Raw genomic sequence first — 24,108 nt, 5'->3', positions numbered from 1 at the left:
GACTGATAGGACCCATCCATCCCTCCCCGCCCATACTCCGTGGAGGCCCAACTTGGTGCTTAGAGCCTCTGGAGCTTCCCTGGGCAGAGGTGGTGGGGGCATGACAGAGCCTTCCTGGAGGCAAGCAGAATCCCAGCTTTAGACTCCTACTGGCCTCAGGGCTATTTTATTCCTTGTTCATTTGGGGATGACTTGGCTGTGAGGGGGCAATGAAAACTACCTGAGGCAGTGTCAGGGACCACAAGAGTTGGTGTGAAGGGCAAGGCCCTGAGCTGGACTCCAAGGTCAGCTACTCTTCTTGTTCTGCCCTTATGTATCCAAGTGGGCTCCAAGCCTTAGTTTCTCTCACCATAAAATGAGAAAATAGGGCTGTTTCAAAGGATGGTTCCTTCTTGCTCTCACTTTTACTACACTCAGAATAAAAGGGAATGAGAGTGGATGGTGGAAGATTCCCCAGAATCATTGAAGAATTGTCCACTTGAGTTAGTGGCCTAAGGAGGGATGAAATCTTCAATCCCAGACAGAAGAGAGCCTCCTTCCCCGCACTGCCCCAAGACAAGCTCTGGTGGGGGTGTGAACTAAATGACCTCCTTGATTCTAAGATGCAGCTGTCACTCAGATGAATAGGGCAGGAAACACCCTAGTTGTACTAGGGTCCCATATGCATGGAACCCCCAGCCATTCATATTCATAGTCACCTGGAAAGTTGTTGTGATGTGCCTCTGAATCTCCAAGTTGATTCACATAGGACGTTAGTGTTGGCTCCATCTCTGTCTCCCACACTGCAATCCAGGCAGGGACAAACTGCAAGTGCCACCTGCCAACTCAGGCTCAGCTGGGCCCTTCCTCTCTAAGCAGCAAGACAACTCCCTCTTTTGGAATGACCTGCTCTTGGGTCAAGACTCACAGGGTAAGTCTCAGGGCCAGTGGGCTCTCTAGGAGGTCCTGTCTAGGAACCAGGCCAGGCCACAGGATCACACCTATGGACTCAAATACAGGAAAACAAAGTAATTTGGGGATCTTTCACCTTGAAAACCAGACTTAAATATAACTAATCTGACCAGGTATGTTTAGAAATTGTTTCAGAACAAGGAGAGCCTAGGCTAAGTTGCAGCACCAGAAACCTGTCAAAACCTGGACCTTTAGTTAAATTAGAAATAACCTTATTCATTTTGTTTTCCTTTGCTTTTCAAGTGAATTTTCTTCGCTCACAGAAGATTTTACTTCCGGATAATTTCTCTAACATAGATGTGTTAGAAGCAGAAGTGGAAATTCTAGAAATCCCTGAGCTCACTGAAGCTATAAGGCTATACCGGATAAACATGGGTATGTCACCAGGGGAAACCTGCCCTCCCCTTGATCTTCTGGGGGTAGTCAGGCTTGAGCTGGAAGAGCCAAGAACAGACATCTCCCCTCCCACAACTACTTTGGGTTTTGGTGGTTGTGAGAAGAGCAGATGTTTGGGCCGTCTTAGAACCTAAGAGGAATTTCGATCTGAAGTCCCATGTGGCCTGTCTGTTCAACCTCCCCACTGAGGGTGGTTGGCTTACAGCCAACAGGGGCTGTAGGTAGACCAATTCAGCCTAAATGGGGAAACCAGGCCCGAATGTCCTAGGGAGGGAGGCTGGGCCTGATGGCAGACTTCCCAAGGGCAGGGCAGGTCTGCTCTGCTTGTGGAAGGGGTGAGCCACTGAGAACTTGCAGCACCCACCTGCCACTCCCTTCCTTTGTCTTCCAGGCACAGCAGGGGTGGGGGCATGGGAAGTGCCTGAGCAAATTCCTCACTCCTGCTTCCATGTTCACACCCACCCACAAATTCCCTTGTCCCTATTTCGAAACCCCCAGCTGCCGTGTCTGTTTCTGTCTGCTCCTAACACTTCCTGACCCTGGTCCAGCCCAGGCCTTCATGCTTCCAGCCCTACCTCATTCCAGCTTATTCTTCCCTTCACGTTTTTTATTTGCTTTTCGTCATCCCATTTTACAATTCCTGCACATCCATGGAAGCTACTGTGCATGCTGCAAGAGCTAGCTACTTCAGTGTGGCCTTTGCTGGCATTCTGAGAAAGTATACAACCGAGAACGTATAGCACGTGTGAAGTGTGTTCTGCACACCACCAGACACTTATCCCTTGGGAAGAGGCTTCGCCCTGTCTTCAGGCCCAGCTCTCCCAGTCTCCTCCCTGGCAAATGGAGTCCTATCTATTTGGGGGCAATGGCATCCTGCAGCAGGTCTCAGGAGTCTGTCCCAGGCTCTAACAATCCACTTCAGGGGGTGTGACTTCAAATCCCTCCCCCAAGGGCTTTTGCTCCTCAGAGAATGTGGGTCACCGAGAGATGAGTAGAGTGGTGTGTGCAAGAGCTGTGTGCAGATGGAAGGCAGTGGAGCTACGGACAGGCTGCGTAAGCTGTGCAGCAGTGCCCCAGCGAAGTGTGGTCTTTGCCTTTGGTAAAGCACCATACTTGAGGGAAACAGCTCCAGTAGCCCTGGAGCTGGACAGAGCTGCCCTCAATTCCCAGTCTTGCCCCTGCCTCGCTTTGCAGTTTGGGACAAGGTGCTTAATTAATCTCTCAGGACAGTTCCTTCATCTGTGATGTGAGGATAGCACTGCCCCTCTTGAAGGATTGCTCTTGGGATTGGAGATGACCCATGAAAATCAGCCAGCAGCTTGCCCATCAGCCCGTTGTTGCCACTGCATTGTGCCCACTGCTGGAGAACAAGCCCTGCCCATGAGCCAGCAACCCAAATGCCCGACCTGAAAGTACCACCAGTGTATCTTTGGGAAAACTTCTGCCCAGGAGTGACATATACTGTGGTTCTGGGAAGCTATAATGCTAACTCTATATATAGTTAGAGCAGAACCTGGCACTGAGGGAGATTCCTGCAGAGGCTGGGCCAGATGTCTGCTGCACTGAAAATTCCCAACTCCAAATGTTAGTGATACAGCAGATTTTTCTCTTCTCCCCACCCTACCTCCCAACAAAGAGTTTTGACCTCTAAACCTGACTCAGAATATGAAAAATTATACTGATTCTGAGAAGATCCAAGTTTGGGTTATGCAAGGAAATAAGCTCCCTCTAAGCCTCTTCAGTGCTCATTCAAAGCAGTAGTAGGAAGGAGACCCAAAGATTCCATTACAGGTATAACTCAGATAGAAATCACCCTTTTCTCCCGGCACAGATGGCTATTCCCGGACCTCCTGTCCTCCTCTGAGCCCGGGGAAGGGGGGCCACACAGCGAGCCTGGAGTCTGTGAAGCCACTGTACATGATGACCCTGGGTGTGCTGGTCAAGTACCCAGACTCTGCACTGGGACAGCTCCGCATCGAGAGCACGCTGGATGGAAGTAGACTGTACATCACGGGAAATGGGGTTCTCTTCCAGCATGTCAAGTAAGGCCCTCCTAGGAGAACAGCTCGGTCCGGCTCAGGGTGGGCTTCACTGTGTTCAGGAACTAATCTGGGACCCTGCCCACCATCCAGAGGGAAGTAGTGTCCTTGGGAGCAAACCAATCACTTTCACCACTCCTACAACCATCATTGAACCCCAGCCTCAGAGGAGAGGGCTGGGGCCAAGGTACAGGGGTTCCCAAGGTTTAAAGGATCCAAACTATTCCATATCTCTGTTCTCTGCAAACCATTGCTCTGGTTCTTCTAGTCCTGTGCTAGGTCTGAGGTGACCAAGCCACAGTAGCAACCCTCAGGATGCTAAGTACTAGCCCCCCCGCCCAACCATGCATATCCTTCTACAAAGGTCCTCCCCCAACCCTTGGGAGGCTCACTGGACAGACACAGAGTCCAAAGCTAAGGGTGAGTCCCCCAGAAGTAAAGCAAGGCGAGCTTCACAGAGGATGTGATGCCTGGCCTTTGCCAAGGGAAAAGCTCAGAATGTCCCAGAGGAGGTGATGCCTGGCTCTTGCCTTCAGGGATGAGCTCAGAATGTCCCCATTAGAGCAGAGGCATGGATTTCGATCCATTTTATAGAAGAGGAAATTGAGGTTTGGAGTGAAACAACCCTAATATTGTTGTTTTGGGCCTTTGTGGCCCACCCCTAATGTCACAGAGGGCAAACACAAGTTCCTTTGGAGGCAGGGGGTTGATGTTCAAACTTTCTTGGGCACACAGGTATTAGTAACCTGCCAAGACCATGACAGGCTGGTACACAGTGACTGCCATGTCTTGGGCAGACACTTATGGGGGCAGGAAATATATGGCTAGGCCCTGGCCTGGCTTTTCAACCTGAGGCAGCACCTGGACACTTGCAATTAGTCAATTTAGAGGGCTTCGCTGAAATAGGTCAAGCTCAGCTCCAGAAGGGTGAGCCTGTGTGTGTTCAAGCTCACTGTCCTACAAGGTACCACCAGATTCCCAGTTAAATCGAGGAAATTATGTTAGTGACAATGGGTTTAAGCCAGTGCTAGGGCAAGACATTTTAGACAGAGAGATGACAGGCTGAACTCCCTTGGGGTACAGTGCTGAGGCTCTCTGTGACAGGCCTTTCCTCTGGGCAGGAACTGGCTAGGGTCTTGCCGGCTGCCCCTGACTGAAACCATTTCTGAGGTATATGAGCTGTGTGCCTTCCTGGACAAGAGGGACATCACTTATGAGCCAATGAAAGTGGCTCTGAAGACTTATCTGGAGCTGAAGACCCTGGCACCCATGGATGTGCTCAGTAATTCAAGAAGCTTCTTGTTTTGAATTTAGTATCATGGGAGGGTCTAGAGGGTCACAGGGGAAAGATGGGGCTGGCTGGGACTGGTAACTGTAGCTGGAAGAGCAAAGGAAAGCCAGATAGACCAGCATCTGTGGGTTCCACCTAAAGGGAAACTTCCATGTTAGGTGACCCCTCCTTACCCCAGGCCCACGAGTAGCCTCGAACACTGCAGACTGACCCAACCCCAGAGTATGCCAGCTCCAGCTCTGGGTGCTGACATGCTGTGCTCAGTTGGTCCTCACTGCCTTCCAGGGAGAAACAGTCCCTGAGTCTATTTAACAGATGAAACAGAGGCTCAGGGAGGTAACTTGCTCAAATTACATAGTTAGATCATGATTGAGCTGGAGTTGACGTCTGAGTCCACAAACAGTATTGTTTTCACCATCTGCCTACAACCTCCTATTAAGAAAAAGTTTTTCAGGTCAAGTTTATGCTGTATTACTGTCATTCTGCAACATTCAGCACTTACCATGTACCAGGTTAAAAGTAGACTCTAGGTGTACAAAAATGAGTAAAACAAGCCCAGTCATTATCTTCAAGGAGCTCACAATCTAATTATATAACTCTTACCTCTTATCTAATTATAATCTAGTTATATACCCTTCACTCATTACAAAGCTCATTAGAAACTGGTTCCCAAACATCACAACAAAACCTAAGTCTTGTTATCCCCAGAAGAAAGTCCCATTTTTCAGACATGTTTAGAGGCCTGTTCTCTACAGGAGTGATGATGAATTGATGAAAGCTGGCGCTAGGATATTCACCAAACCATAAGCACAAGCATAACGAGAGACTCCGAGCTCCAGTCTAAGTAGCCGCATGAAAAGTTACATAACCAGGACGCACCAGCCAGAAACCAGAGGCAGTTGGCAATGTAGGTAGACAGGAACATCAGTCCAGCTTTCTTGAGAGAGGTGGGTCAGGGGAAGAGCAGCAGTGCCCTTGGGGTTGGGATTCCAAAGGGCTTACCTTACCCTCCACACCCTCAGAGTCACCAGCTGACACCCCAAGCTACCATTCCAAACCCACCTCACCACCCAGGAGAGGCCTGAACAGCAGAGAAGGTTGGTGTAGGGGATTTCCGCTGCTTCTCAAAGTAGACAACACAATATGACTGATGAAGGTATTAAGTCAACACGCAATACATTGTTGGCTAAAATTTCCCTTCTAGCCCATGTGAAGTGTTCTTTTTCATTGGTTTCCTTAGATGAGGAGTGGATGGCAGAAATTACTGTGTATTCCCCCCAACAAATCATCAAGGTTTATGTTGGAAGCCACTGGTATGCAACCACCCTGCAGACCCTGCTGAAGGTACTGCCGGCCCCGGGCTATCCCACTCTCCCTTTGGCTTCTGTAGCTGAGCTGCTTTGGAACCTCACACAGCCTCCAGCAGCTGCATAGAACAAGGACCTTCTCCCTGCTCTTACCATACAAACAGCAGGCTGGGAAGGCTGGCAAGAGATGGGCAGGGAGGAGGCCAGCCTGAGGGGCCTGGATTGAGCTGGAGGTAGGGTGGGGTTCCAAATACCTTGAGAGGGTGGTCTAGGGACCAGCAAGACTTGAAGCAGAGATGATGTGCTTCTCCCTAGATGCTCTGCTCCCCAATATGGCTCCCTGTGGCCAACAAATCCCGAAGCCTCTGCTCTAGAATGGTCGGGAAAATGAAGCAAGAGAAGACTAAGCTGCCCCTCACTAGAGACCTACCCCTTTACATAGAAGACTGACAGTCTGGTGTCCGACCCCTTGCAGTATCCAGAGCTGTTATCCAACCCGCAAAGGGCGTGCTGGATAACGTATGGGCAGACCCTGCTGATCCACGGAGACGGCCAAATGTTCCGACACGTTCTCAACTTCCTGAGACTTGGAAAACTGTTTTTGCCATCTGAATTTAAGTAAGTGAAGGAAGGAAATTGTATGATGAAACCCCATCCTTTGTAACAAAGGGAACTTGAGCAGCAGCTCTGGAGGCCTGTGCCTCCACCCCCCTCTCACCCAGCTGCCCGGCCCAACGTCTTGTCATTTGCAGGGAATGGCCCCTCTTCTGCCAGGAGGTGGAGGAATACCACATCCCATCCCTCTCAGAAGCCCTTGTTCAATGCGAGGCATACAAGTAAGGGGACTTTTCTCCAGACACTACATTCTGGAGTTGGTTCCTTTACATTCCTCTTGGGAATCCTGTTTTAAGCCCCACCTCCCAGTAGTACCTGTTCTCCTTGGGATTAAGGGAGCGGGGCAGGCCCAGGATTGGGCAGTGACCTAAGTAAAACCCTGTAAAATCCCCTTCTCCCCCACTGTCTAGAATTCACTCTCAGCCAGACTGACTGGGCGATCAATGGGCTAGTAGAAGCTTCTGCTCACTAACCAATCCTTTTTGGAGTCTGCAGGTCATGGACTCAGGAGAAGGAATCTGAAAATGAAGCTTTTCCCATCAGAAGGCTGCATGTGGTGACAGAAGGGCCAGAGTCCCTGGCGGAGTTCAGTGGAGATGCCAAAGAGGTAAGGCCCAGCCTCCTTTGGTTTGGTGTAGTCCTCAAAAGGACCCTCCCACGAAGCTCAGGGCAGGCTTTGCTACTGGGGGCAGAGCAGAGTGCCGCAGGGCCTCCATGGGCTCCTAGCACAGGGACTGGCTTCTGAACCTGGGAGGTGGCACAGGGAAGTGTTGGCTGCTGTGGACTAGGATGCTGATAATATGTCCCTTGGTTGTGTAAGAGGCTCCTAGGCTGACACCACCCCAACTCAGACTGAGCAAAGCTCAAATGATGACCATATGGGTGGTGGGATCTTTCTGGGTGAGCAGGTGAAGTGTTGAAGGCCCTGTTTATTAGATCTGGGGAAGCTCCAATGTGGAAGTACAGCATGCTCAGAGCTGCTGTACCTTCCCTCCGCAGACTACGACCTGCACACCTGTGGACATCCAGGACAGCAATGACAGGACGCCATGGAACAAGGCCACCAGGTCCAGCCAAATGGAGGAGGCTGAGCAGTACTCCCAGACCATCCAGGTGTCCTTGTGCCGAGGTGCCAAGCGAGCAGGCAATCCCAGCACATACTCCCACTGTTCCAGCCTATGTGCCAACCCCAGACACTGGAGCACCTGCCCTGAAAGTCCCCCCAAGAAGAAATCCACCACAGTCAACTTTACACAGAAATGTGAAACCAAAGACCCTCCTGTCACGCCGATGCAGAAACTCATCTCCTTAGTGAGGGAATGGGACATGGTCAATTGCAAACAATGGGAATTCCAGCTACCGCCAGCTCCCCGGAGCAGCTCCTTGGAGGAGAGCACTTTGAAGCTCCCCTCCAGAAGTGAGGCTGCTTCCCAGCCCAGCACCTCAGCTTCCTGGAAAGGCCATTCCACAGCCTCAGAGAAGGACCCAGGTCTGCAGGCAGGGGCTGGAGCTGCAGCCAAAGACAAAGGGCCTGAGCCAGTGTTTAAGCCATACGTCCCCACAAAAAGAGCTGTCACCCTGATGGACTGGGGCAAGCAGAGGCCAAAGGAGAGAGGCGAGTCCTGTCCCACCCTTGACCTAAGTCTCATTTACAATGGGAAAGGCAAACCTTGACCAAGACCACAGACTTAGTGACAGAGGGGGGACTAGAACCCTGCACTCACCCATGCCAGCTCTCTGCCAAGCAGCAGATACACATATATAACCGACACAATGGCGCGGCTTGAGGGGCTGGGAAACCACAGAAAGCACATGGGACGTGGGTGGCTATGAAATAATGGTGCACAAAGGAGGCAGGGTGGCTGCAGAGTCCGCCGAGAAAGGAAGGGGAAGCATTGGTGCTTGTGGAACCAAGTCATGCGTCTAGCTGGAGGCCAGGCTTTGGTGGAGAGGCGATGGGAGCTAAGATTGAAGACAGTCATCAGAGCAGGTCTGTGGCCCAAGTTCAGGACCTGGCACTTTGTTCTGACCCTAAGGGGAGTAGGCAGCAACTGCAGCATTTTAAACGAGGGAGCTAACACTCAGGTATGCAGTCAGAAAGCTTGCTCCAGAAGCAGAGGAAATGCAGCAGCAAGAGGGGAAGTGTTAGAAGTGCTGAGGTCATTCTAGATGAATCAAACTAGACAGGAGGAGGGAGGATGGGATTAAGGATCCGCCACAGGGGTCAGGTGTCTGGCTTGGGTGACTGCAAGGAGCTGGGCGGGGGGGGGGGGGGGGGGGGTTTTGTCACTGAGGTGGGAGGGAGGACAAAGAGCTGAAGAGAAGTGTGCTGTGTCCGGTGGAGAGGCGCAGAGCAGCCCAGTGAAGTGTGCTGAGAACTGCCCTGATGGGCCATTTCCTCTGCTCCAAGTCCTTGCCACTATATTCTGTCAGCTTCCCTTTTAGTGGCTCGAGGCCTGCTTGGAGGGACCTTCTTGAGCCCTAACTGTAAGCCACAAGTTGGCCTGTCAAGCATACTTTTCAGACTGGACATACATCAAAGTCTTGCCCAAAAAGTTCATTTTATATTACAAAGATTTCCAGTCCCCAGCTAGATTATTGGCCTTATCTGATATGTCTTAGTTCAATAGACAAATTTGGAGAATTTCTTGGAGTTCTGAAATTTAGGATTTGGTTTACAATGATTCCAGGGCAATGAAGAGAGGAGAGCCAAGACAGGCTCCTGCCAACCCAAGGTGCCTTTTCTGAAAGCTGGAGACAGCAGCTGTTGGAAGGTTGGGGTGACTGACTACTGGTCTGTCACCAGAGGTCTGCTCACTGCCTGAGCTCTGAGATGGCTTAAGAATCCTTTCCCCACATTATTTTTACAGAAAGCCCTGCTCCCGAGCAGCCTCTGCCTGAAGCCACTGACCTAGAGAGTGCAGGGGTCATCCTCAAAGTGAGCCACCCCCCCGTGGTGGGCAGTGATGGCTCCTGCATGTTCTTTGAGGACAGCATCGTCTACACCACACAGATGGACATCCTGAGGCACACACTGCCCACAGCCGGCCCCCTGCCCCGAGGTGAGGATTTGGAGCCAGGCCTGTACGTCCCTGTGGGGATGCCCAAGCCCCTCCCAGGGTCCTTCAGGGAGACAGCCTCCTTCATGGGTCTTTACTGCAGGCTGCCTCTAAGGCCCTAGCTGTGGGCAGACAGGGCCACATTCACTCTCTCCTCTACAGAGGTGACTTTCCTGAGTTTCTCTCTGTCCTGGGAAGAGATGTTTTATGCACAGAAGTGTCACCGCTTCCTGACAGACATCATCCTGGATTCCATCAGACAGAAGGACCCCAAAGCCATCACAGCCAAGGTGGTCTCTCTGGCCAACCTGCTGTGGGTACGTGAGAGGCCCCAGGCCCTGTTCTTTCTCTACCTATCCCCTTGCCCTACAGTAAGTGGTGCAAGGCAAGAGGAAACAAACCACGATTGAGGGAGGGGGACTGGTCAGGGGCAGAAGGGTGGCAAGAACAGGGACAGGAAGACCGGGCAGTGTCATTTGGACCGAGCCTTGGCCGAAGCAGTATGGAGTGACAGTGACCACTCATCCCTGCAGCGTCAGCAGGCCCAGGGAAGTCCCTGCTCTGCATCCCACTCTGAGGGGCTGAGAGCAAATGTGTGTCAGGCACCTGCCCCCAGCCCTGACAGTGAGCTCTTCTGGCAGACCCTGCATATCAGCCCCAAGCAGTTTGTGGTGGATTTGCTGGCCATCACTGGCTTCAAGAATGACCAGCATACCCAGAAACGCCTGCACAGCTGGGTGGAGGTGAGAGCGACTTGCACCCCAATGGGAACAGTGACCCTGTAGATGCCTCAGATGGACAGTGTCTTGCAGCCCAGAAGGCAAGGCAGGGAGCTAGACCTCAGGTCCCTATGTCCGGAGGAGGGTGGAGGGAAGGATGGCTGAAATCACCCAGTCTAGCGTGGTCCAAAAGCAGTATTGAAGCTGCTTGTTTTTGTAGTTTTCCTGCAATTTTACAAATTTTGCCTTGACCACTAACTACACTGGCCACACTCAGTGAGGCTTATCACACAAGCCCAAGGTTTTGGGATGCTGAAAACAGAGAAATCACGGGAGTCAGACCTTTTCAATAGGTGATACCAACTTCACCTACTTAATTAACCAAGATATCACTACTTTTGTATTCTTTTGATATTTAAGCTGCTATAAAGCATTTTTATAAAGAAAAAAATGTCCAGTAAGGGCAAAGGAATGACCATGATCCAGGGTTTTTGTTTTTTGATTCCTTAACATAATTTTGGGGATCAAAGTTTATATTAAACATTGTAGGTTAAAAGAATTAGCTAATTTCTCATTAATCTGGTAGGTCTATAATCAAGTACATTATTATAACATCTTCACCATAAACATACTAGTGCTAAATTATTAGGCCTCTGGCCTGATTGGAAAGGTGAAATCAACATCTTCAGCTAGAAAGTGGCAACAGTGGCAGGAAACACAGTTTCGACCCTTTGGGCATTCTGCTCAGTTCCCTGGCAGCCACTCTTAGCCACAGCCCTGCAAGATGCCCTCGGGTAGAACTGAGCCCAAGAGCATCAAAGTCTCCCGGCAGCTGGCTTTATCCTATCCCTGTGCCTGCTCAGCTGGGAGAACCCTGCCCACTCAGAGCCAGAGGCAACTGGCCTGGAAATCCAGGGATAAGACTGGCCTTTCCTTCCAGCTGACACTGCCTTTCGCCAGGAAATATGGCTGCTGTGTGGACCTGCTCATCCAGAGGGGCCTGTCTAAGTCGGTTTCTTACTCTGTTCTGGGCAAGTACTTAAAAGAGGGCTAGGGTGATCAGAGATGCTGTCCCCATATATCCCGAGCTTTCCAGACTCATTTGAACCAAGGATGCCCCCAGAATGCATGTGCCCATCCAAGGGTGTGTATCAGTCTATTTTTTTATTGTAAACAAATAAAAGTAAATCACAAATCAAAGGCCTAGACTCCCTCTCTGAGATACCAAAAACCAACCAACCAATGAAATTTTAGAGAATAAATCTTAACTTAAAAGCTCTTCAAAAGGCACTGAGTCAATATAACCAACCTGACCCAGGTAAGAAGGGGCTAGGCCTGGGGAGCCAGAGCAGGCAAGAATAAAGGCCCTAAAGGGTGGCTTGCCCCTCAGTTTGAGGAGCTTGGCTTTGAGACCAGGGCTTGGGAAACAGCTACTGGGAATGCACCTGGGTTCCTGCTGAGGAGTGGAGTGGCCCAGTCACTGCCTGGAGCTACCTGGTGCCCCACCAGCCTAGAGCATGGAAACACAGCCTCTGCTCTAGCCTAATCCTAACTCACAACTGGGGTGGGAGCTGGAGAGGCGACAGAAGAAGGGGACACAGGGCCAAGAGCCCAGGATCAGGGTGCTCATTCAGGCTCTGCAGCAGACTCCCCTGGAGAGGCCCCTGCCGGCCTGTCCAATGGGCACAGACATCAGAAAGCGTACTCAATAGGGCAGGGCATGTGCGCTGGAAGTGCCCAGGTGCCAGCTAAGCCCTGGTCATGGTAGATCCAGAGAGATTATGTTCCTTGGAGCTACAGGCTGCTGCTGGGTCCACTGCTCACCTTCGAGCCTAGGCTCAGACCTGTGGTGCCAAGCTAGACGTGAATGCCTATTTCCCCAGCTCACGGTCCCGGTGGGGTCTCTGGGGAATGGCTCTGACTCACCCACCCCCACTTCCACCTAAAGAAAAGTCAGCCTTAGGCCCAGACTGGGCTGGGGAGGAGCTGGAGAGTATGAAGCAAAATGGGACTCACATAGGACAACTCCTCAAGGACCCTGCCCAGGGCCTGCCCTGACACACAGCTGCTGTCAGAGCCACTGGAGCCACTAGCTGATGGGCACTGGGATGAGACCTCGGAGTCTTCAGGAGCTAGGGAGGGAGAATGGGTGAGCTGTCAGCAGGCATGGCCCAGAACCCAAGTCCTGCCCTCCTGCCTCTGGCTAAGCCCAGACCTACTCGAGGATGGCTGGCTACCCAGCTCCACTTCAGCATCCAGTGCAGTCTCCTCTGGGAAGCTGGTAGAATACAGGGGCCAACGGAGGCCCTGAAGAGCCGGGTCTCTGTACAGGTGCAGGTTCAGGGACCCCAGTACAGAGAAGGAGGCAGGGTCTGCAGGAAGGGAACTCGAGCGCCCCAGGTAGGGGCTGTCAGAGTCAAATGGGGCCACAGCAATGGAGGCCCGAGAACGAACTTCTGTATAAGAAAAGGTCAAATTAGGACAGGTGAGAGCCTACCTGGACCAAGGTCCTGAGGAAAGGGCTGACAGAGGTTCATGTTGCCTCCCACACAGCTGTCCTCACCCCTATCCCAAAAGGCTACCTCGGCACTTTAAAACGTAGTTGATGGTGCGGTCGTTGATAGCTTCCTCGTTCGGGGCGATGTCCCGGAAGGCTTTGTTTCCCACACCCATGGACACCATCTCAGCCATGCGCACCTCTGGGTGAAGAGTGGGCATAGCTGGGGCCCTTTGTGATGTCAGCCTGGCCCTCAGCCTCTGTTTCCCCCACTTAAGTCTTTCCTCAACATCCATACTCAGCAGATAAACCATCCTGTGCACTGAGCCTTTATGGTGCCAGACTCTGTCCTCCCAACAATCCTGTGGGCCGGTGTAATCCCCCATTTAGAGATGAGGCCTCTGATACTCAGAGATTAATATTGTGTCCATGGTCAGACAGTGACAACAGGACTACTGGCTTAGAGGTTCCTTCCCTGCACTGGCTGCTGCTGCTGCTGGACCTCCTTCCCACTCCCCAAGCATTTCTAGATCCCTAGGCCCTCCGAGCCCCTGAACGACAATATGTGCTCTCCGGAGTGAAGTAGGGGCAGGGACCTACCCTTGTTGTAGACGGCCTGCTTCCAGAGCAGGCGGGAAATGTCAGCTGTCCAAGCTTGCTTGATGGCCAAGCTGGCAGCTTGCAACACAAAGGTGTCCCTGGCCTTGCGACGGCGGAACCAGATCTCAAAGCGCAGGTTGCTATCCCCACAGCACTCAGTGAGGCCAAGGTCAGCCATCTGTGTGACCAGGAGAAAATGTGGCAAGGCACTGGGAAGCACAGTGGCACGGGGCGGAATTGGGTGGACCTACCTTGAAGGAGCGCTTGTAGGCGAACGTGTCGATGCCTGTGGGTCCTCGGCGAGGCTTGCTGAAGAGCAGCAGCTCCTCAAAGAGAAAAATGCGGCGCAGAGACTTGTGGAGTCGCCCAGTGCGCACTGTGAACTCATCTTGTCGCACCAGCTGCCCCTGTTCCTTGAGGTTCACCTGCCAAAATGGGGCCCAGTGGGTGCCCAGCTTCTTCTGTGCCCTCCCTTGACACCCACTGGACCAGCCCACCATGACTCGGTATGACTCACATCACAGCCCTCGATGGCGTCCATGGCAAGTAGGTCATTGCCATGTCGCAGCTGGAAGTGCACCAGGCTCTGGGCAGCCTGCAGGGCGCTTAGCTCCTGCATGGGCCCCCCACAAGCCCGTGCCAGCTCCTGGAGCATCAGTGCGTACTTGCTCATGCGCTGGATGGGCTTTAGCAGGTAGGAGGCCAAGTCCAGGTGGTCCCCCAGCGCTTGCTGTTTGTCCTGCCAAGTGGGTGGGAGAACATCAGACAGCCTCAGGGTACTCCCGCCATCCCCTTGCCCCCTACGGATTCAGGCTCACCTACCTTGAAGAAGTGACCGTAGCTGGTCATTAGGGCATCGGAGCGAGGTTTATTTTTGCTGTACAGCGCATACATCCCAAACTGCACCCTCTGCAAGGACACGGAGCTCAGCCCGGGTGCAACGGGTCCAGACCACTCTCAGCTCGAGACGACCAACATGCCAACAGATGGCCCCCAGGAAGGCCTCCCCCTGCAGGTCCAATCTGCCTGGCTTTGGATGAGGGGTGATCTCTGCAGAGGGGGCTTGCCCACAGGTCCTCTGGGGAAGAAGTCCCGCGTCCAACTCTGCTCCTCCCTCAGCTCTGAGAACACTCTCTGGTTTCACCTCCCCATGAACTACTCCTCTTCTCACTACACTCAGCCACCTTGACCTGTCTCTTCCTTGATCTCTGGGTCTCTTTACTGCCACAGGCTTTGCACTCGATCTTTCCTCTGATGGGACCTCCCTCTGGCCTCAGTCCAAACATCAGCTCCTCAAAGACCTAACTGCTCTCTCTAAAGGCAGAACCCCTGCCCTGCTGGCAACTCACAATCATCTATTTATCCTGGTATTTTCCTCCTAGCCCCAACTATTGTATAATCTGGAATGACCTTCTTCACTTTTATGTCTCCTCTCCTTAACTATGAGCATCCTGAGGGGCAGGGCCCTATCAGTCTCATTCATAGCTGTACCCAGCACAAGGCCTGGCACCAAGCATGTACCCAACAGCTTTGTTAGTGTGGCAGAATCAGCGAGGCCATGTGGCCTAGGGGGCTTACGTGGCGCAGGAACGCATAGGCCACCCGGGGTGGGTGCCGTGTGCAGGCTTCCAGCTCACGCAAGAAGAAATGGCAGTGGAAGTCACGCAGCTTCTCCAAGTTGCCGAAGAGGTGGGCACGCTGGCCACGGAGGCCCTGGGGCACATCAGGGCGATCCAGCTCAGGAAAGTAGTTCTCTATGGTATAGTCAAGGGCACGGACATACTCCCGCTCTGTAGCCACCATCTCTGCCAGCACCAGCTGGAGCCTACCAGGTAGGTGGAGTCAGGACCCCAGACATCTGCCCGGCCACTGCCCTCCCTGCCCTGCCCAGTGACTGTACCTGTTGGGACTCTTGGGCTCAGAGCTGCCTGGCAGAGGGATGGATGGGGATGACTCTGGCTGGGCACCATATCCAATCTCTGGTCTGGGACAGGCAGCCAGAGTGGCCGCATGGTGGCAGTGGAGGACAGACTCTCTGAGACTCTGCCCGAGATTTCGATCAAGGCTGTATGCCTTCCTCAGAGGAGGGGTGGCAGGCACAGCTGGGACCTGCCCAACACACAGGCTAGCTGTGCTGCCTGTCAGTGGTGGCTTCAGTGCGGCCTCTAGCTTCTGGTCCAGGGCCAGCCAGGTGTCCTGGCACTGCGCCCAGGCCCAGCGGCACTCTTGGCGGATGCCTTCAGAGCCCAGCCCGGTGGCCAGAGCCCACATCTTTCGGAAGTGGGCAGGAGACAAATCAGGGTGCTTGGTCAAATGCAGCTGCAGCCGTTGCAGCACAACCCCTGGGCGCTCCTGCTCCAACTCCGCCAACACCCGCTGCCCCTCCTCAGCCCATGTCGAGGCCTGCAACATGAAGGCCACACAGGCACTGAAACAGGAGCCCACTGAGGCTGCCAAGCCTTCTGTGTGCTCTCCATCCCCACAGGGTGCTGGCCCCACGCCACAGCCCCCACAGTTGGACTTGGGGGTCAGACTGAAGATAAGCAGTGAGAACAAGCACAATGACCAGGGAGAGCTCAGGCTGTGGAGGAGCTGGGCCGCTACCCCTCTGGCCCTACTGACCACCTGGAGCCAGGGACAGGACCCCTCACACACCTGCTTGAAGAAACACGACAGCCTCTCAGCATCTGCCAGCCGCTGCCGCCGTTGGGCCAGAGCCCTAGAGAATTCAGTCAGCTGGGCTTGCAGGGCCAGAAATCTGGCCCCAAGGGAGCCCAGTTCAGCTGCCTCCCAGCCAGCCAGTGGCTGCAGAAACTTTTCCCCTTGCCTGACCTGCTCCTGGAAACAGAGACTGGGGTTAGTGGCCAGATCTGGTGGCCTAGCCCCCAAGCCCAGTTCTCTGCTGACATCCACTCATCATCATCAAGTCTCTCCTGTAATTAAACAGCCTCCTTCCAGGCCAACCCCACCCCCCTACATTTCCTTCTCTCTCAGCCCCTCCCCACAGCCAAACCTTCCTGGTGGAATTGACTGTCCTCACTGTCACCATGACTTCACCTCATCAGCGCACTCCAGTCCCACTTCTGCCCACCTCCCAGCAAGTCTCAGGACTCATCTGACTCCACAACTCAGCAACATTCAACCCTCTCTCTCCTGGCTCCCGACCCCTCCCAGCTTTCCTGACTTTCCTTGTCCTTCTCTGGTGGTTCCTCCTCCTACTCCCAGACCCTTACCCAAGCCATTGAACACAGGCTCCTGACGACCGCCCACTCTATCTCCCCAGCCAATCTTGTGTGACCATACTTCAAATGTCACCCATATATCCACATCCACCAAGTGAACTTCTATAGCCAGATCTCCCTTCTGAGTAACAAGCCCAGTCCTGATGGGTCTTCCTCTCATTCCCCTAGTCATCTCCAAAGCACAGCCAAGACTGGATTCATGAATGCCCTTCCCCCCGGAAAGGCATTCCCAGTATCTCTCTCAGGTAACAGAACCCATTCATTCTTACAACTCCCTCTCCCTCTTAGCCTCTCATATGTGCCCAACATCAAATGCCTTCAATTTCTCAAATACACCCCCTCTGCTATCATCCTGGCCAAAGCAACATTTCCCACCTGAACCACTATAATTGTCTTTTTTAAAAAAATCCTCACCCAACATGCTTAGGAAGGGAGGAAGAGAGAGGGAGAGAAACATGGATTGGCTGCCTCTTGTACATGCCCCAACAAGGTACCAAACCTGCTACCTAGGCATGTGCCCTGACTGGAAATCAAAACCCACGACCTTTCGGTTTATGGGATGATGTCCAAACAACTGAGCCACACTGGCAAGTGCAGCAATTGCCTCTTTAATGGACTCTCCACATCCATCCTCCAAATCATCACCTACCCGGAAACTAGGGTAATCTTCCTAGAACACAGATCTGAATATGATTTTCCTGCTTAAACTGTACACCATTACAGGGCCCAGTGATCTGGCCACGGACCACTTTTCTAGTCTTGTTTAACTTCATCTCACCTACTCTCCCTCCCTCTTCTGCTCTGAATTTCAACCTCACTGTCCTTGCTAAGGTTCCTCAGGCAAGTCATGCTTCCTCCTGCCATAGCACCCTTGTACATGCTGATTATTCACTCAGCCTGGAACGTCTCATATCTCCAACCCTCTCCTGCCCAGTTGATCCCAATCTATCCTTCAGATCTCAGCTCAAGTCACTACCCCAAGAAAGCTTGCCCAACACCCTTCTGGGTCAGGTCTTCATTATACACTCAGGTAGAACCACCTGCATTGCTTCTCTCCAGAGCTTCTTCCCTCAGTTTGCAAACACAAATATATGACTTTGAACCTTTAATTACAACTTCTCTGCTGGACTGTAAATCCCAAAAGAGCAAAGGATAGATTTGCTTTCACCCATCCTGCATTCCTAGTCCTTGGCAAAGTGCCCCAATACCTACAGAATGAACAAGTGGCCAAACTCACCCGGGCAACCTGGTCCAGCTCCCGAAAAGGGCCTTGGGCCTGGAGCAGCATGTCCAGTGAGGGCTCCCTCGGCTCCTCCAGTGCTGGCCAACCCACCTGCTGTAGCCACACTTCAATCTGGAGGGGCAGAAACAGGGAAAGGACAGCTGCTGTGCGATGAGTGGTCACGCTTGAGATCAGGGGTGGGGTACATCTGGGTGGGTAGTTCCCACCTGGCGCAGGCTTCCCTCCTGGGCCTCCAGTGTCTGGACCAATTCCAGTGCCTGTACTCGACGGTTACTCTGCAGGGACAACTGGTGCAGCAGCCTATCCACACAGCCATACAGCTCATCAGCCTTGTCCACTGCTGGCCTAGTGCAGGGTACACGATCTTAGGGCCCATGCCAGTTGTCTTGCTCCACTCCACCCTATCCTGGGACCACAATCCTGGCTGATTCTGAGCCAACCAGCGGAGCCACTGGCATGGGATATGGAGCTCTGGTGGAAGCTGGGGCTTGTGCCCACCTGTAGTCTGGACTCTGGGTCACCTCTGGGACTTCCTGCTTCAGCCATGCCAGCTCCAAGCTCCCATGGCATTGTAGCCATGCCAGCCGTGGTGAGTCTAGCACATGCTGCATTAGGACCTGTGCCTGCTGTAGCAGTTCACCAACTTCCTAATTAAAGGCAACAGGTAGTAGAAGTGAACATGGGAGGAAAAAAAAGGAGGCAGGGAGCACCTGGGGAGGAGTCAGAAGGGGACACTTACCCCAGTTTCCATGGGCTGGGGCATAGTCTTCATGCTCTCGATGGCCCCCTGAAGCAGGGTACACACCACCTGGCAGCTCTGCAGTAGGGCTTCCAGACGCTGTGAGTAGAAGCAGGTAGACAGAGTGGTGCGCAGAGCAGGTCCCAGGCATCCTGGGTTCCAGGCTGCTGTGGGCAGCTCTGTGTTGCTCCAACAAGCCCAGAAGCAGCTCCTCTGCAGCTGGGCTGCTTGTATACCCACCCCATGCCCTACCCGGTGCACTGACCATCCGGAAGTTCAGCCAGGCCTGATGGCAGTAAGGCAGGCTTCCTCCCAGGGAAGTGGGTAACCATGAAGTAGAGATGTGATGAGAGGACAACTGCTCTAGCTGCAGGAAAAAAAGGTGTTGTGACCCAGGCCTGGTAAGGAAGTGCCCCACCGCCACCCCTAGCCAACGGGACTCAGTACCTGCAGCCCTGAAGGCACCTCCTCTGGCATTTTTCCCACCAGCAGCACCTGGTGCACAGACCCTGGGGCTACCTCCTAAAAAGAATCTGAGTTCAGCCCTGCCCCCAACCCTAAACAAATGGAATGGTCTTGGGTGGGGAGCTAAAATCCTGTACTCACTTGCAGTTGGCTGAGCCCCCAGAAGAGGGAAGAGCTTGGGGGACAAATTCGGGCATCCACTAGCACAGTCAGTCCCAGAGCTTGCACTTCGAGCCTAAAGGAGCAGGCTTCGTTCAGTATCTAACTTCCAGGACCTGCCATCTCATGGCTCAGGCTCTATCCCCTAACCCCCACCCCCGGCCCCTGCCCAAACCTGGGGATGCTTCGCAAGTAGAGCAGGAGGCGGACGACTTCATGGCTGCTGCACTTGGGATGAAGCCAGGCGTCGCTACTGGCACACAGAAGCAGCACTGCCCGGCCTTCCACATCCCGAGTTCCTGTGAGGACAGGGCAGTGAAGATCTGCCCAATCAAGTCACCCTACCTCCACCACCTCTAGTCCCACCTGCTACCTGGCAGGGCGGCCATGCCACTGGCCAGCAGCTCCCAGGCGAGGTCTTGGGCCAGGAGGTAGTTAGCAGGCTTAGGGAGTCTGGATCTGCTGGGGTCTTAGGAAGGGAAATGGCTGGGGTCTGCATGGGCCCACTTACTCAGAGATCCCCTCCTGGGACCTCGACTTAAGCCTAAGTAGGGTCAGAGCCCTCCCCAAATCTTGGCATCCCCTTCCAGGCACTCCCACTCCCAAGACATCTCTGCCCATCCTCCCTTACCTGCCTCCAGCAGTTGTGATGATGTCTCAGCTAAAGAGCCTCCAAGGTCCGCAGAGTCGCTGTCCAATCCCCCAGTTTCCAAGCTAGCTGGCATGACTCTACCTGGATCTGGGGCCCCTGCCATGCCTCCCCCTTGGCTGGCACTCTTGCCCTGTGCCAAGCTGAGGTGGGAGGACATGGGGCCTAGGAGGCTCTCCACTTCAGAGGGGACTGGTTCCTCCGACTTAGCCGAGGAACCTCCCAATGTGCCCCTCTGGCTATCCCCTGACCCATCCACAGCCATCTGTCCTAGGGTTGACTGAAGTTCCCCAGGCAGGGGGCTGCCCTGTAGGGCTTCACCCTGGGCCGCCCCCGCCAGTGGTCTTGGAGGACTGGGGTCCTTAACCTGTATCTGGGGAACAGGTTCCTCCTCATCCCAGATATCCTTGAAACTGCACACAGCAAACCTCCAGTCAGTGGCGTGGCCCTGGGAGTCTGGAGACGCATCCTTATCCTCCAGGGACCCTTCCATCACCCACTCCTTAATGGTGGGCCTGCTCATAGCAAGCGGGAGAGGGGCTGGGGCTTCCGTGTGAACTGAGGCCTCAGCTCTTCCAGGAAAAGGGCGGAAAACGGTCAGGTCGCACTCGGCGGATAAAGCAGAAGGCGCTAGGCCGTAGGAGGTGCCAGTTTTGGTGCCGGGTCACGGGTGACGCAGACGTTGCCGCAGTACAGGTCTGAGGAGAGGGGAGAAGGGAGGAGTCTCCCTTCTGTCCAGGCCCTGCCCGTGCACGCTCACATGGACTCCCAGCCCAGGAAGCGAATTCGCGCGGCTTTGCAGGCCCAGGCTGGGGGCGTTGCCTCGTGCTCGCACTTGCCGGACCGATGCGGCTCTAGCTCTCCCGGGGACCCGCGCGCCGCCCATTCGCCCGCCCGCCCACCGCACTCACACCCCCAGGACACTACGCGGGGGTCAGGGAAGCTGAGGAGGCCGCGCCACCGGAGCCCTCCAACGTACCGCAGCAGAGCCTCGACGGCGCGTAAGAGCGTGCCGCCGGCGTCCGCGGGCGCCGCCTCCTGGCCGCGGGGGAGGGGGGCAGAACGTCCGAGGCCGCCGCGCCGCGCCGCGCCGCCCCCTGGAGGCCGGAGGACGGAGCCGCAGCCCAGCGCGCTGGGCCCGACGGCAGACGCCGGGCCGCCCTCCACGCGGAGGTGTGGGCCCTTGCAGCGCTGCTGCCCGCCGACCCTTCCAGCCCAACCGGGCCCGGACAGCTGGACGCCCCGCTGCCTTTGACCCAGCTTCTCAGTCTGGTAGGGGCTGCGACCAACAGCCGTCCCACCGTGCCCACTCCCCAAAAAGCGGTGTAGTGCCCAAGTGAGTGAGCATGCGGGTCCTCCTGGGGGCGGGGAGGAAAGGTTTTGTGTGTGTGTCGGGGGCGGGGAGTGTTCTGTTCTGAATGGGCATCCTGTGGGGGGAGTCCTGCCCCAGCCTCCCTAAGCAAAACAAGGAGCACTCATTTCTCTCAGCTAGAAAAAAAGTGTAGGCCCAGGGTCCCTAAGTCCGCACTCTCTAAGCCCAGATCAGCTACTCGTGGCTGCTGGGAACCAGGAAGGGTATCAACCAGGAAGGGTATCAACCAGGAGGCTGGGAGGGAGGGGCTCCTCCACTGCAACCCCATCTGCCTTCCAGGCCCAGGCTGGGTCAGCAAGAAACAAGTTGTATGATCTCGAGATGGGAAAAGGGGCTGCTGTCAGCTGGAGAGAAAGGTTGGGGAGGTGGGGGGTGCGGGGGGAGGCCTCTGGGGTAGGAGCTGACCCAGGCCTGTCAGAATCCACCAATTCACTAGGCCCAGACCCTCCACAAACACTCCTTTCCCAGCCAATACCCGCTTCCCTGCAAAGTCCAGCTAAGGAGGCTAGGACTGAGGTCTGGTCTTTAGCCAGAGAGATACTAACCCAGGCGTGCTCCTCCACTTACCTTCTGGGTGAGCTCCAGCAACTCAGTTCTCTTTGAGCCTCACCTTACTCACCTGTTAAAAAAAAAATGCCATTTCTTTCTCTTGGGATTGTCATGACCAGGGAAGACCCCATATGTCAAATGTCCACTTGCTGCCAGCAGTGCCTCTCACTTCAGCCTCAGTCAGGGGATCCTCAACTGGTGGAAGTCACTTGGGCAGTTGACCCATTCTCCCAGTTCTGAGGTATGGAGGCAACTCCCTAACAGTCCCCAAAATTTGTGGGAAGATTGTCAGAAGGTAGGCTGCAGGACCAAAAGAGGGCACTATGCCACACAACATGCTCAGGCCCTTGGTTCCTGGCTGTAATGGCTTTCCTGACCCTAAAGCAGGGGCCTCCTTCATGAGCCGGAGGAGGGAACCTGAGCACCAGAGGCAGGCGTAGTGGGAACAACAGCAGCCCTCCCTCCTCCCAGGTGTCACATCAGCACCCAGAGTCCAGACTCTCAGCTACCGAGGAGCCTTCTCCATGAGCTGATCTGGCTGCAGGGAAGGAGTCTTGGAGTTGTCCTGCTCCATCCCCAACTCTTCAGTGGGCCCTCTCATCCCACCCTCCTTCCTCTAGCTCCAGTGAGCATCAGCACCGACCGTGGCTCCCTCCCCAGCTCTCGTAGGGCCGCCCCACTGAGTCACTGCCTCCCGCTCCCTCCCTTCCCTTCTGCTGCCCACTGTCTGCCCACCCCCACCCACCAGCCAGGCCCCCAAGGAGCCCTAAGAGCTGGGGTGGGGGATGGACCTGCTGGCAGGCACACATACATCTCCATGCCAGAGGCAAATAAGAGGCCTCAAGCCACAGGCCATAGCTAACTCCAGCACCCCTGGACGCAGGAAAACAGATTAAGGCCAGGGCCAGGCCCTAATTTATTCACTCCACATAGAATGTGCCTTATAAGCTCCATGAAAACAGAGACTATATGTTGTCCACTTCTGTACTTCCAGCAATAATAAATACTCAGGGGATGCTGAGACGGGTCACATTACCCCTGCCCTCCTGAGGCTCTCCATCCATGGGCCAGATGTAAACCAGAATCACAAATGGAGACAGATTCAGAGGCCCTGTCTGAAAGGGACACAGAAGAGGTAGAGAGCTACAGGATGCACAGCCCCAGGATGGCAGAAACACAGAAAGAAACGGGAACAGGCTGAGGCCTAGGAGGGAGTACCGGGGGCTGGGCCTGGAGCCAGCCTGGGCTGCTGACCACAGCAGGCTCTGTGGGCTGAGGTTGCAGGACTGAGCAGTGACTCATGGGGCCCATCTCTGTGGTTCTCCTGGCAGCAGAATCTACTCATAGCAGCCTTTTCCACTGAGATCATAAAATGGGGATGGCCTTCCCTCCCCTGCCCCTTTTCCAACCTTCCCTTACCTTCTCTCAGCCTCCCATTGCTTGTCAATATAAATAAATCAAAAACAAAATGGGAGCTCTGTGCCTCAGTGGGCCCAGTAATAAGAGACCTGCAGTCATTGCCCTTACTCCATCCCAAAATCTTACATACCCTCTTCAATACTGCCCCAGACAGTGAGGGTGACATATATCCCAGACCTTCTAGACCTCTCTCACCTTTGGCCTAAATAACCTCCAAACTCCTTAGTGTGATATTCAAGACCATCCAGAGGAATCAGAGCCTTCCTGTCCAATTCCCATATTGGGCTGGAAAACTCATCTGATTACAAATCTTAGATAGCTCTCCTCTACCTGGAATGCCCACACCCATATCCCCTAGGTCAAAACCCTCCGTCCTTCAAGGCCTGGCCGCAGCTCAGGTGGCACTGAAGGCTGTTTCTGCCCTCCTGCCCAGTCAGGTGGTGCCCCACAGATGAGCTCTTGACGTGCTCGCTCTCCTGCATCCCAGATGCCTGTGTCCCCCCCACTGTGCTCACCTGCTTTCTTCCCCCAGTCCCCTTGCCTCTGACCAAGACTATCTGCCTGGCAGTTCCCTATTCTTAGTTCCCCAGCACCAGGCCCAGGAGCCCCTTTGCACCCCCTCCCCTACACCATCAGTTGCCTGATTGTGTGAATTTGAGTCCTACAATCTTTCTAATCTAGTAATTCTCGAAGGATGTGGTCTGTGGACCACCTTCCTCTGGAGAGCTGGTTAAAATTACAGTTTTGGGGCTCCCAAAGACCTGCTGAGTCTACCCCCATAGAACCTTTGGGGTAGG

At 54.2% G+C, this 24,108-nt stretch overlaps 2 protein-coding genes across 2 annotated transcripts in view; one reads left to right on the top strand and one right to left on the bottom strand.

Annotated features, from left to right (window-relative positions):
• The window catches only part of KCTD19 (potassium channel tetramerization domain containing 19), a 28,009-nt gene extending 16,438 nt beyond the window's left edge, over positions 1 to 11,571 (top strand). The window contains exons 5-16 of the mRNA XM_090259013.1: positions 1,195 to 1,326; positions 3,179 to 3,389; positions 4,508 to 4,668; positions 5,918 to 6,021; positions 6,460 to 6,602; positions 6,737 to 6,820; positions 7,095 to 7,206; positions 7,599 to 8,214; positions 9,470 to 9,661; positions 9,821 to 9,975; positions 10,300 to 10,401; positions 11,318 to 11,571. Coding sequence (XP_090115139.1) covers positions 1,195 to 1,326; positions 3,179 to 3,389; positions 4,508 to 4,668; positions 5,918 to 6,021; positions 6,460 to 6,602; positions 6,737 to 6,820; positions 7,095 to 7,206; positions 7,599 to 8,214; positions 9,470 to 9,661; positions 9,821 to 9,975; positions 10,300 to 10,401; positions 11,318 to 11,431 — 2,126 coding nt within the window. The 3' untranslated portion in view covers positions 11,432 to 11,571. The remainder of the gene's footprint in view (positions 1 to 1,194; positions 1,327 to 3,178; positions 3,390 to 4,507; positions 4,669 to 5,917; positions 6,022 to 6,459; positions 6,603 to 6,736; positions 6,821 to 7,094; positions 7,207 to 7,598; positions 8,215 to 9,469; positions 9,662 to 9,820; positions 9,976 to 10,299; positions 10,402 to 11,317) is intronic.
• On the bottom strand, positions 11,530 to 20,494 carry PLEKHG4 (pleckstrin homology and RhoGEF domain containing G4). Its single transcript, XM_090260076.1, has 21 exons — positions 19,954 to 20,494; positions 19,696 to 19,791; positions 19,498 to 19,621; positions 19,305 to 19,398; positions 19,146 to 19,220; positions 18,964 to 19,065; positions 18,699 to 18,797; positions 18,458 to 18,606; positions 18,166 to 18,304; positions 17,954 to 18,070; positions 16,130 to 16,312; positions 15,375 to 15,877; positions 15,053 to 15,299; positions 14,297 to 14,383; positions 13,992 to 14,213; positions 13,726 to 13,899; positions 13,475 to 13,652; positions 12,960 to 13,076; positions 12,597 to 12,833; positions 12,394 to 12,509; positions 11,530 to 12,221 (listed from the first exon to the last, which is right to left on the bottom strand). The coding sequence occupies exons 1-21, from the start codon at positions 20,492 to 20,494 to the stop codon at positions 12,216 to 12,218; spliced, it is 3,606 nt and encodes a 1,201-aa protein (XP_090116202.1). The 3' UTR covers positions 11,530 to 12,215.
• Positions 20,495 to 24,108: the final 3,614 nt, after the last annotated feature.

Source organism: Furipterus horrens, unplaced genomic scaffold (assembly GCF_987537825.1).
Source record: "Furipterus horrens unplaced genomic scaffold, mFurHor1.1.pri manual_scaffold_13, whole genome shotgun sequence".
Taxonomy (NCBI): Eukaryota; Metazoa; Chordata; class Mammalia; order Chiroptera; family Furipteridae; genus Furipterus; species Furipterus horrens.
The sequence above is the reverse complement of the archived record's forward strand: the minus strand, read 5'-3'. Positions and strand labels throughout refer to the sequence as shown.